At 52.6% G+C, this 13,380-nt stretch overlaps 1 protein-coding gene across 1 annotated transcript in view; it reads right to left on the minus strand.

The window, feature by feature from the left end:
* Nucleotides 1-13,380, minus strand: part of LOC102453386 (uncharacterized) — a 30,571-nt gene that overhangs the window by 6,196 nt on the left and 10,995 nt on the right. The window contains exons 4-6 of the mRNA XM_075913335.1: nt 12,223-12,394; nt 7,754-7,903; nt 4,892-5,092 (exon numbers count right to left, since the gene is read on the minus strand). Coding sequence (XP_075769450.1) covers nt 4,892-5,092; nt 7,754-7,903; nt 12,223-12,394 — 523 coding nt within the window. The remainder of the gene's footprint in view (nt 1-4,891; nt 5,093-7,753; nt 7,904-12,222; nt 12,395-13,380) is intronic.

The following is a 13,380-nucleotide window of genomic DNA, read 5'->3' on the forward strand; positions in this document are numbered from 1 at the left end:
TGGAGGCTGGAAATCCTGCCCGGGGAGCAATGAACCCAGTGCTGATCTTGTTCATTAAGGTCTGTGCCATTACTGCTTCCAGAGCCAGGATCCGTCGCCCACCCAGAGAGGCTCCTCCCCCCTTGCAGAGACGGGGCTCTGGCTGCTACAAGATCCCATCTCACACTCATCTGCAGTAAAGGTGCATCCCCCCAACCTCGGGAACGGCCCAGCGTATTCCCCGGGGGAGCTGAGCTCTCTGCTGCACTATGTAGGGTACAACTCAGTCTCCTTCATGGCCTGCCCCATCCCCAGGCAGGACAGGATCACACTGCTCAGGGGAGCTCTGGCCAGGGCTGACACCGAGGCCCCCAGGCAGGGCTCAGACTGCAGCTGCAACATGGCAGGTCATCAGGACGTGGAGAGAAAGGCCCCAGCAGCGCTCTGGCTCCTCAAGGGCTCTGCCCACACCGCTCCTGGCTGGGGGGCTCGGCTCGTCCTGCTCGGGGGCTCTAGTAGCGCCAGGAGGAGGCAGAGGAAGTTGTCTGAGCAGCAAAGTGAATCCTTGGCTGGCTGCTCCAGGCCCTGCCTACGCTGCGGGCGCTGACCCCGACTGCCTGTGTAGGCCCTGCCGGCTGCCCACAACAGCTGCCGCTCCCGCCGCCAGCCCTGGCAGAATGGGAGGGCAGTAGATCCCGGCAGAGCAGGCAAGCACATTCCTGAGCAGAGAGGAGGGATGAGAACACACTATCTCTGCAATACTGCCAACATTCACGCCTAAGACATGGCAGAGGAGCACACTGATCCAAATCGTAGGGGATGAGGAGATAACGGACACAAACGTTTTGTTGAAATGAGCAGGCAGAAGGCCAAGGGGGGTAACAACACATGGAGCGCAATGTGCACCTTGTGTGTGTCAACGTATCAGCCGAACTCCACTAAGTCTCTCTCGTCCAGCGGTTCCCAAACTTTTCGGCATCACGCCCCCTTTTTGATTTTTGAGAAACCCTCGCCCCCTCCCAAAAACAGCAGCAAAACGTGAGGTGGGATTGACGGGGTGTGCGTGGCTGGGTCGCCTCGTGCCTCCCCTGGAATTTCTTCATGCCCCCCAGTTTGGGAGCCCATGCTCTAGTCCTTGGTCTCCGGCCTGTGATTGGGTCGAGCCGACGGTCCGGACTCTAGAAGGTCCTAGCTGGGGAACCGGGTGGGGCTGCAATGTAAACAGTTACAGTAGCCCAGGCGTGGATTCAGGGTGGGCCTCAAAGCACAGAGTCGCTGGAGCTCTGGTGGAGGGCAGGGTGGCCATTCAAGCAGCCAGTGGCATAAGAACGGCCAGATGGGGTCAGACCAAAGGTCCACCCTGCCCAGTATCTTGTCTGCCAACAGTGGCCAGCGCCAGGTGCCCCAGAAGGAGTGAATCAAACAGGGAATGATCAAGCGATCTCTCTCCTGCCATCCATCTCCACCCTCTGACACACAGAGGCTGGGGACACCGTTCCTTACCCAGCCTGGCTAATAGCCATTGATGGACCTAACCTGCATGAATGTATCTAGTTCTCTTTTAAACCCTGTTATAGTCCTAGCCTTCACAACCTCCTCTGGCGAGGAGTTCCACAGATTGACTACGCGCTGTGTGAAGAACTTCCTTTTATTTGTTTTAAACCTGCTACCCATTAATTTCATTTGGTGGCCCCTAGTTCTTATATTTCGGGAACAATAAATAACTTTTCCTTATTCACTTTCTCCACACCACTCATGATTTTATGGACCTCTATCCTATCCCCCCTTAGTCTCCTCTTTTCCAATCTGAAAAGTCCCCGTCTCTTTAATCTCTCCTCATCTGAGACCCGTTCCAAACCCCTAATTATTTTAGTTGTCCTTCGCTGAACCTTTTCTAATGCCAATATCTCTTTTCTGAGATGAGGAAACACAGGCCCTAGTTCATGGTGGGACAGCAAACAAATACTCCGAAAAGGCTTAGGCTCTGGTTCATGGTGGGGCGGCAATACAGCAGCCCTGAGGCGGGGCGGGGCCGCACACAAACTGTTAGGTCGGCTCGTTAGCAGCTCCCAATTACAAACAGTCCGGTCTCCTTGTTCAGGTGAAGGGCTGGCCAACAGGCGGGTAGCCTGAAGTGGCAGAGGGGGGCGGCGGGTCCCACCCTGCGGGTGACTTCTCAGGGACTTTGCCAGCGGGTGAGGAGTTTGGACTCCTCTGACGGGAGGAGCAGGAGTACGCAATCACCGGGCTCAAAGGGTCGATCTTGGGCTCCCCGATGATAGCACCGCTCCTGGCTCCTCTGAGCTGCCTCGAGATTTTCCCGAGCGAGGGTCCCCGCCTGGGGGAGTCATTCCTCCTGCTGGCGTTGGACTGCAAGTTCCACTGCACAGAGAGGCAAGTGAGCCCCAGGGAGAATAAAGCCGGACGACTCAAAGGGGACCCAGGCCCTGTGCCTGACACACAGGAAGAGCTCTGCTCATGTCTATCTGCTACAGAGCTGCCCCCACAGAACGCCCGCAGAGCGTGAACGGCCTCATCCGCCCTCCCTCTGCCCCAGCCCCTCTCCCTGGCAGGAACCAGCATGTCACAGAGATCAGCCACAGGCAGGGAAGGACTCTGGGAACCGCGCCTTCCTTCCATGGGCTCGGCAGGCTTCCTGCTCTGGAGAGCCGGGGCTGGGCAGCCAGTTACACGTGGAGTGCTGGGGCCCAGGCTGTTCCCTGCGGGCTGTGTGTGAGGACGGGGACCTCCTCCCCCAGTGTCCCGCCTTGGGCTCTGTCTGCCTCAGCCCCGGCGCCGCAGCCTGCAGGGAAGAGACTCTGCTCCCCCCTCAACCTCTCCTCCCCACAGCGCTGATGCCATGCCTGTGAGTGCACTGGGGGCACAGGGATGTCCAGGGGGCAGGGGTGAAGGAGGCGGAGAAGGATGGGAGGGGCAGGGTTTGCAGTGAGAGCCATGGGGCGATGCAGGGGATCAGGCTGGCGGGGATCATGGGGCTGAGGGGAGCAAGGCTGGAGCAGAGGGAAGATTGGAGGGGAAATACAATTCTCCGTTGCAGAAGCTGCACTTTGCTTTACTCCCCACTTCTTTGCCTCCCTCCCCATCTAGCTCGTTGGCTGCATTCTCAACCTCTCAGCTTTTCTGGGTTACTCCTCCAGCCCCCTCCTGCCCCCAAACACCCTCTTGTACCCCCGCGCTACACGCTCTCCTGCTGCCAAAGTCCCTTCCGCTGTGTAAAGCCTCCACCCAATCTATTACCCTGTAAATTGGGGCTACCTGCTTGACACACACATTTTCTGGAAATGCATTACACTGTAAGATGGAAATTGCTCTCAATCAGTTGCTGTGCGAAGGTCTGGTTGTAACCACTGAGCTGTGAAGCTTTGTAACTGTTTCTTTGTAAGTTTCAGCTGCTTTGCTTGTTAAATTTTGTAACTTACTCTAATCTGCATTCCATCCTGTGATAAGAGGAGACTGGAGCATGTTTGGGGGCGGAAAACAGCAAGGCTAAAAAGCTGGAGCCAGGAGATGACTAATTAAAGCAATCAGGGAGGGAGGTCGGGGCATGCTCCTCGGTGACAAACATGGAGGAAGGACCCTGCATGGGTGACAGGAGCCACTGAGTTCCAATAAAAAGGAGACAGCACTTGGCAGAAGATCTCTTAGATCGGCCTGCCGGCCAGGACCCATAACTACATACAGACACTTGGACATACCATGCCTTGGCTTTCTCTTTCTCTCTCTGCAACCCTTGCCTGCCTAAGTGTGTGAGCGCCTGGGGGCATGAACGAATGTGTGTGTGAGAGATAGCGCCTTTCCCTTGAGTTTTACGCCATAGCGGCATTCAATGACAGCTCGATCCCCTTTAGTGGACTGTTAATTCCTCGTTTAATAAATCCATACGAGTGTAACCCTCAGGGCGGTCTCCAGTGAAAACTGGGGGTAACACCTTACAGACCCTGCCCTCCTCACCCCATCCTGCACCCCATCCCTATCGCACTCGCTAGCAGTCCTGCCCCACAAACTGAACCCCTCATTTTTGTTCCCACTCCAGAGCCCAAGGGGGTCCACAAAATCCACTAACGCTGGAACCCCAGGAAAGTAAATCTGGCCTATGGAACGCTCTGAACCTCAGTCCTTCCTGTCCCTTCCCCTTATCTCTCTTCTCTGTTACTCCAGCCGCCACAAGGTATCTCAGTTGGAGGCCACATCAGTGAGGGCTGGGGGTTTTGGAGGAGTTTTTTTGCTTCTCACTTGTGGTCCCCAACTAATTTTTTTTCCTATGGATCAGTGACCCCCGACCCAAAAAAGGTTCCCCACCCCTGCCATAAATAAAGAAAACTTTGAAACCTTTTGTGATGGATGCAATATTTTACTTTATTTAAAATGAAGTTTGATAAACTAACAGGATAAAGTTAAACGGCTTAATCTGTTTAATCATTTAAATGAAAGCGTTCTCCCCAGCTGCAGCACTAGCAAAATGACTCGGGCGTAATTATGCAACTAATGGTGAGTTTCCATTAGCAACTGATAGTCTGCGGGAGAAATTTGCATTGACCCAAGTGATCCACGGGGTGGAGAGAGCCCCTCCCAGGAGCGTAGCGTGGCGTGGCCCAGGTTAGGAGGGTTAAATCTTGGCATGACACTTCAGAAAGGTTGCCTACCCCTGGGCTAGATGGTGGGGAAGCGCATTGAGACCCTGGGTGTGGGAAGAGCAGCACCGTTGGTATGTCCCTGACCCTGTGTCTCCTGAGAAGGGGCAGGGAAGGGACAGTCTCTCACACACGAGCCAGGATTATTGGGGCTGATACTCTGGGGCAGGGAGCAATGAGGGACCCTGAACCAAACCCAACCCAGCTGCTTCAGAGCCCCCCCCCCAGCTTTTGATATCCGAGGGGACAGGAATCCTTACCCAGCCAGCGCACAGCCTCGTAATTCTCCTGCATCACATCCCAGTAGAGGGCTCTCTGGCCCGGGTCCAGCAGAGCCCATTCCTCCTCAGAGAAATACACAGCCACCTCCTCGAAGGTCACTGGCCCCGCCACGGCCATTTCCTGTCCCTGGCTCTGCAGGGCACGTGCTGGTCTGGAGCAAGACATGGGTGTTCTGCAGCCTGTCAGGGGGAAAAGAACAATTGGAGACATTTCAGAAGGGGCTTTAATGCTTTGCACCTCCCCGTTCTCCCTAGACTCTGTTTCTGGTGACTCATAGGCTAGACTCGGCCGTTTTGGGGAAATGCTGGAGTCTAGATATTCCACAAACAGCACACACAGGTTAGATCCCAAATCCATATTCCTCTCTGTCAATACCTGGCTCGAGTTCCACATCACCGCGCCTGCCACAATGGGATTCGGTCCTGAGCACCCAGTGGTTCTGATAAAAAAGCCGCATATTCACCATCATGAACATGGATGTAGATGTCTAAATTTAAAGCCTCTAGTCTCCTTCCATTTATTTCTAGCACAGACCTAGGCCTTCTAATCAGGACTAAACCAACAAAGACTTAACAAACCCTCACTTGAGAGTTTTAACTTCACAACTTGAGCAGAATATCAGGGATACAAACCCTTCATAAGGTAATAGAATTATGGGAAATGGGGGTAAATAAAGGTAAGTTCATTCCTTTAGTTTGGATGTTTTAACTGCTCTTTCATAATAGGTGCACTTTGGGGGGGGGGGGGAACAGACATTCAGACGCCAATGCCCATAATAGCAAAATAGTACCGTTAGGTCCAGCATTGGCACCAGAACTCTCATACTCTTAATAATAATGTTTAATTTCACATCTGAGTCAGTGTTATAGAATTGAACTTGTAAACCAACTCCAATTCAGCTGTCTCCCTCTGTAGTCAGGGGACACAACCCTTTTGTAGAAGGATGGCTACTTTTAAATCCATTACTGAATATCCAGAGAGTAACACACACAAACCCATTAGGAAAGGTTTTACCCTCCCTGGCTGGTAAGGAGCCTCCAGCTCGTGCACTGTTTTGCCCCTGCACAGACTCGCCCCATCCATGCTTCCCTACCCAGGGTGGTTGCCTGGCTGCTCCTGGGGTGGGGCTGCATGGTGGGCAGCTGCCCTGGGTGCTGGAGCTAGATGTGCAGCAAAATTGTGTAACTGGAAATTGGCAAACCAAACTCCATGATAAAAATCCTGTGAAAATCAACTCTCAGCCATTATATGACTAAAGAGATGTATTTTCCAAAAACGGTTTAATTTGGAGACATGCAATATTTTCCAGCACCTTATACTGGCTATGGAAAATTTAGTGTTTAAAACACATTTCTGAAGATAAATTCTCACATAATAGATAATAGATTTTGGGGTAGGCACAGAAATGGATTTGCACCATTTTAAAGTAATTTCCATGTGGAGTCAGATTAATATTTTGGAAACAATTTCAAGGTGTCTAGTTTTAAATCATGTTCCAAGATAAAACAAAAAAGCAGTCACGCTGCACTTTAAAGACTAACAAGATAGTTTGAGGTGATGATCCCATGAAAGCTCATCACCTAATAAACTATCTTGTTAGTGTTTAAAGTGCTACATGATTGCTTTTTATGTTTTACCAAGATCAGACTAACACAGCTACCTCTCTGTGACTGTTCCCAGACATGCAGGAGACAAAATGATACAGCTAGACGTGCTATAACACATTGGCATATGAGCAGACAGAAGAGAAGCATCTTCTTTAAAAAGTGCAGTTTTTTGTTTTATTTCACTGCCATGACGTGTCAATACACCATCAACACTCAAGGCAGCTCAGATCATCAGACTTTTGGGGACCCCCCCCAGCAAGATTTTGCCACCTCCCTGACCCCCCTCCCTCATCTTCATACTTGTGATAGCTGCCATATTTACATTTTACTATCTGCAACTTTTTCAAACAAGGAAATTTCACTCACTACAGGAGGGCCCGGCTTCGCAACGGCCCGATTTATGATCCCTCCTTCCCCCCCGCACTTACAACTTTTCCCGTAAGTGCAGAAGGGGCCGAACCCCCCCGACTTACATCCTCAGCCCCATATTGACGACGGCGCACGACGCCTGTCGTCAATGCGGACTCGAGTTGCGACGCCCCTGACTTGCGAGGCGGTCTCTGCAACCGATGGCATTGCAAGTCGGGGGGCAGCCTGCGTTCTGTGTTTAACGTTGTGTGGGGTGGTTGCTTTTTTTTTCCTTTGGGTTTTGTAAATACTTACAAGTAGAATGGATGCAAGCGAGACAGGACCACTTATTCAGGCTCACGGCCTGGTCCAACAAAACCCAACCCCTCTGGGACAGGCCTGGAAATGCTCCAGCCCCTAGATGGGGTGACCAGCCAGGGGAGTATAAACCTGGGAGGGGCCCCCAGGGGCCCCCCTGTCCTGTGCCCAAGTCTAACCGCCCCTCTGCTCTCGTGCAAGTGTCACCCCAACACCCTCTGCCCCTCCCCCCCGTGCACCGCCCGCCCCTGGGCTCTTCCAGCTGGCCAAGAACGCGCCAGGGCGCACCACGTCTAGGCGCATGCGCGCGCACACAGGCTCCCACGCCAAGGCGAGGCGCATGCGCGTAAGAACGCACCACAGCCGGGGGGGGGTTGCAGAGCGGGGCGCATGCGCACAAGACGCACCACAGCAGCGCGCATGCGCACAAGACGCCCGAACTCCGTTCCTCACCTCCACGCCCCCCCCCGCCATTTAACTACCCTGAGCCCCCCCCACCCCGGACCCCTCACCTGCCCGGCCCCCGGCCGAGCCCCGTCCGGTCCCGGAGACGCCACCTCAGCTCACCTGCGGGGGCCCCTCCTGCCCCACCCAGGCGGAACCGGAACCGGAAGGCACCAACGCCGCCAACGGCCGCCTCAGAATTCCCGCCGTGCGGGGGCGCATGCGCAGTGACCTCTCGCAGGCGACCGACGCTGTTGCGGGCTCCGCCCACCGCTGGGGCCGGGTCCGCACGGAGCGCATGCGCAGTAGCGCGGCTGAGGCCACTGCCCGCAGCGCCCCGCGTCGGGAGCCGCGTTCCCTGCAGCCGGGCGCGTGGGCGGCTCAGGGGGGCCGCCCAGCTGATTCGATCGGCGGCCGCGCGCGCGCTCAGGGTGGTGCACAGCCGCTCCGGCCGCGGTGCACGGAATAAAATTGATTCCACACATGGACGGAAAAACTTAAGAGGGAGCCCCCGAGAGAGGGGGCAGTGCAGGGAGCCACCCAGTGACACCCCCCAGCACCCTCCCATGTTACCCTGCAGTTTATGACGCCCCCCCAAGCAGCCTCCCTCAGCCCCACCCCCAGGGTTGTTGTCCCAGCCCCCCTGCAGGTGCACACGCCCCCCCCCGCATCTGGTGAGTCCCTGAGCAGCATCAGCCAGAGCCCAGCCTAGCTCCGCCCTCCCCGGTGCTGGGGGGGGGGGTCACTTTACACCCACCCCGTTTCCCGTAGGGTTGCCAGGTGTCCTGATTTGAACTGAACAGTCCAGTATTTGAGCTTTCAGTTCGGGAAACAAATTGAGAAAATATCAATGAGAAAATGGAACTGGCCCGTATTTTCTAAATCAGATGTAATGGAGATTGTGATAGTACAGCAAGTGTGTCCGGTATTTTAGCTGAAACCAGCTGGTAACCCTACTGCCCAGCCCTAAGTGGGACATCCGCACCGCCCCTCCGCTGCTCCAGCACCTGCCATGGCTTCCCTTGGGAATTGCCCTTTTCCCTTCACTAGCGCCCAGTTCTTGTTCCCGCCATCGTCGTTTCAAAATAATGTCCCGGTGTAGCCATGCCCAGCCCCTCACACCGTACAGACCCTTGAGCTGGGGTTGGGGGGGCTGGACATGAAATTCATTGGGATTTGGGGGAAGGCTCCAACCCCCTCAGTAAGTGATCCATGAGGCACTGGAAGGTGCCCTCCTGCGGCCAAAAGGCAGGTCATATTGACATGGTGCGCCCGGTGGCTGTGTGCTCGGTTGGATAGCTCCACTACAAAGCTCACCTCATTTTCTTGTCTGACAACCTTGAGGGGGCCATCCTCACGAGGATGAGAAGCATCACTTAATTCTCCCACGGCATAGGCACAGACACGTGCAGAGCGGCCACACTAGGCATCTGCCTATTCCGTGCCCTGGCCAGATTCTCCCTGGCCCAGCGCCTGAGCTCAATGAGCTTTTCCCAGAAGGTCAGTACATTCTCCACCACGGATTCTCCATCTGCAGAGGCCTTCCCCTCCCATTCATCCCGCACCAGATCCAGGGGGAACTCTCCCGTGCTGGAACAGGAAGAACCCTGTGGATTCCTGGGGCACTTCCCTGTATGCAAACAGCAGGTGGGGTAAATGTGTGTTCCAGTCCTGCAGGGGCTAGTCCAGCAATGTTTTCAGCATTCGCTTTAGTGTCCTATTGAACCTCTCCATTAGCTCACTGGACTGTGTGGGCTGTGTCCACGCTGCAATACTATTTCAGGATACCAGAGTATCCCAAAGTAGCTATCCTGCGTCTTCACAGCAAGCCTGTTATTTCGGGCTCACTATTCCGACGTCCCCGTAAACCTCATTCTATGAGGAGTCAGGGACGTTTCGGAATAGCGCTTTATTCTGAAATTCGGCACAGTGTGGGCAGCGCCAAATGATGAAATATATGTAATTTGCATCGCTCAAATTGTGGATCTTATTTTGAGTTACAGTGCAGTGTAGATGTACGCTGGATGATATGCAGAGGCCCAGGTGTGTCAGACCCCACACGTCCAGTTCTCCCACAAGCATTACAACAGGGCTGACATGAAAGTTGGCCCCCTGGTCTGTAAGGACCGCCTCGGGAGATACCACCACGCTGAAAACAAATTGCAGTCTCACCTCTCAGTCTGAGGCATGCATACACAGACCTCCTATTGCCTTTCAGGACACAAGAATCAAATCATCACCTTAAAAAAAGGCAATTTTAATAACAAAACAAAAAGATACACTTGATAAAGCATACTTGGTTGTTAGGGGTTTTAACACAACCGAGAAAAGAATAAATTAAAGAACACCAAGAACCCTGTGGGACTCAACTTAAGGTTACAGAGTAGAGAGACGGGAACATGGACTTTAGCACAGAAAAGTTTAACCAAATAACAAAACACAGAAAACAGCCTGATCATGTCTAAACAGACATTTCCTACCTTCCCACCTACCCGTACTTCAAGGTCGTCCATTCCCATGCCCCGTATGCTTTGCAGGCACGGCAGTTCTGCCTGGCTCCATTCATCTTAGTCCTCCATACATCTTATTCATGCTGGAATTTGTGTGAATTTTGAGTGGCTTAAAACTCATGCAGAGAAAATCAGCAGGCCAATAGCCCTTCCAATTCCATTTTCAATACTTTCTTCTTATTGGTTCTCCTGGCTTCCTGCCACCACTGTCTAGCTACCTGGATTCAACCCTTTGGTTATTAAATGCTGGATGTTCAAAAAAGGCCAGCGCTCCTCCTACTCATCACACACCTCCCAAATCACAGACAGTGCTCGAGAGGCTGGTTCACACTGAGTGATTTTCTTCTGGAGGTTTAGGAGAAAACATCATAATGTACCTGCACGCACTAAATTAACTACTGAATACACAAAGAACTAAACAAGATGCCCTGCGTGCATGGAATACAATGGCTTAGGTACAGGGAGAGTTTTAACGGGCTTAGTCTGGGAAACTTTCCCAGGCGAGTACATCAGCCCCTTCATTAGGAGCCCTGAGCTGTGTTGTATGTCAAAGTCGAAGTCGTGGGAAGCCAAACTCCACCAAAGGAGTTTCCTGTTGGTCGCTTTGTCTGTGAAGCCACTTCAGAGCAGTAAGGATGGTCTGCAGATGAAAGCGGCATCCACAAATAGCTGGCCGAAGCTTCTCCAGAGCATATACAATGGCATGGCATTCCTTCTCAAAGGAGATAAAACAGAGGTTTTCCCTCACAGAGAGTTTTTTCTACTGAAGAAGCGACGAGGAGTCCTGTGGCACCTTATAGACGAAGTGGGTCTTTGCCCACGAAAGCTTATGCTCCTACACTTCAGTTAGTCTATAAGGTGCCACAGGACTCCTCATCGCTTTTGCAGATTCAGACTAACACGGCGACCCCTCTGATACTTTTCTACTGAAGAACGCAACAGGGTGGAACTGTTGATCTGACCATTCCCTCCGTCTTAGACTATCCCACATGTTTGGCTAAGTCCTCTCCCACCAGCACAGAAATGGGATCATTATCATTGTCTGCAAAAGTTCAAACTCCCGACCAGCCCTTGTAATGCACAACTTGGCTGGGGGCAGATCAAAAGAGTCTGCCTTGAAGGGTTGAACTGTTACTCAGGCATCTGGGATGACAAGTGTGGGATCCACTAGGGACTGGCAGATCACGGACACCTGTGCTCCAGTGTGTGTCTGTGCAGTAACCTTCTTCCTGCCCACACTGTTTCCCTTCTCTCTTCAGGTGTCCAAGAGGCAGCTGGGCCTCAGGACTCTCGGTGTGACCCCAGTGCAATGAACAGCACCGCGGTGCAGCTCTAGGGGCACTTGGCTGTCACGGGCCCCAGCTCATGACATGTAAAACGTCGCCCAGGTGCCTCGTCACGGTATTGAGATGGATTGCTAGAGGAAGGGGCTGTCTGGCTTCCCTTGGGGTGGAGAGGGCTCCTCTCCCTGCCCGGTAGGCCCTTGGTCTGTCCCCAGTGGTGGTACTCCCTGGGTGCTCCCTCTGGTTCTTCCTTGAACATCTGTGAGTTTTGTTCCCCTCTGTCACCTGGCTCCAAATTTCCCTGCCTCTGTTATGGTTTTAGGTTTCCCAGCTTGGGTGTGTCATTGGAGCTCTATAGGTAGGGCCTCGAGGAAGTGTTTCATTTTCACCAGGAGAGCTGGCTCTTCCATAGTCTGAACACCTGCTCCTGATATCCCTGCATCCCATTTTTTTTTTTTAACATGCAGGCATACTGGAGCCATGCCACGTCTGGTTTCCACCTTAGGGCTCTGAAACAGCAACAGGCATGCTCGGTGGTGAGCCACATCCAAGTTCTGGCAGCTTGCTTAAAAAACTCACAATCATGCATAATAGCGATAGAAATGTAGCCGTTTTAGTCTGGTGTAGCTGAAACAAAACGCAGGACTATGTAGCACTTTAAAGACTAACAAGATGGTTTATTAGATGATGAGCTTTCATGGGCCAGATCCACTTCCTTGGGTCTGGCCCACGAAAGCTCATCATCTAATAAACCATCTTGTTAGTCTTTAAAGTGCAACATAGTCCTGTATTTTGTTACAATCATTCATGTTTTCCTCAGGCATGTCAGCTGCCAATTCTCCTAAAAGGCCACTGAGTTGTAGTCTCAGCTCCATCATGTACTGCTCTTTGGGGATGCTGTACCCAAGACAGGCCCTTTCCAAATTCACTAAGGCGGCCTCCGCATCATCTCCTACCTTGAACTCTGGGTGCTTCTTGGGTTGGGGAGCATTAGGTGGAGCACGGCTGGAGCGCCCAGCTTCTCAGCTTTCTCCAGCTCAAAGCGCCTCTGCTTTCCCCTCTCCTCCAGTTCCAAACACTCGTCCGTCGGAAGACCTCCATCTGGCCCTTAGAGGTCTGCGTGTCTTCAGAGCAAGATGAACACAAAGTGAGGGCTCTTGGCCAGGCGCCCTGCTCTGAACACAGCACAGAATGGAAGCAATGGCACAACTCCTCCAGCATCTCTCCACCCCGCACAATTCCTTTTTTGGTTGGGACCCCTGCAATTCCACCACCGTGAAATTTCAAATGAAAATATCTGAAATCATGAAATGTACGGGTTTTTAAATCTGACAAAACTGGACCATGAATTCGATAACCAATTCCACTTTTGTCTTCAGAAGAATGTTTGCACTCGCAGATGTGTATCATTTTGAACTGGACGTTATGAGTGTTGGCTCCATACTTGTATTTCACGTTTGCTTCTGGAAGATTAACAACAGGTTTCACCCACCTATTGTGATAGAGTCGCTAGTCCAATGAATAGCAGTACTTGACTGACAGTGCAGTACTTGCATTAAGAGGAGCATTGCCAGCAGATCCAGAGATGTCATTATTCCCCTTTATTCGGCTCTGGTGAGGCCACATCTGGAATACTGTGTCCAGTTCTGGACCCACCACTACTGAAAGGTTGTGGACACATTGGAGAGGGTCCAGCGGAGGGCAACCAAAATGATTAGGGGGCTGGAGCATATGACCTACGAGGAGAGGCTGAGGGATTTGGGTCTGTTTAGTCTGCAGAAGAGAAGAGTGAGGGGGGATTTGATAGCAGCCTTCCTCTTCCTGAAGGGAGGTTTCAAAGAGGATGGAGAGAGGCTGTTCACAGTAGCGACAAATGGCAGAACAAGGAGCAATGGTCTCAAGTTGTGGTGGGAGAGGTCCAGGTTGGATATTAGGAAAAACTATTTCACTAGGAGGG

This window comes from Pelodiscus sinensis, chromosome 32 (genome assembly GCF_049634645.1).
Source record: "Pelodiscus sinensis isolate JC-2024 chromosome 32, ASM4963464v1, whole genome shotgun sequence".
Taxonomy (NCBI): Eukaryota; Metazoa; Chordata; order Testudines; family Trionychidae; genus Pelodiscus; species Pelodiscus sinensis.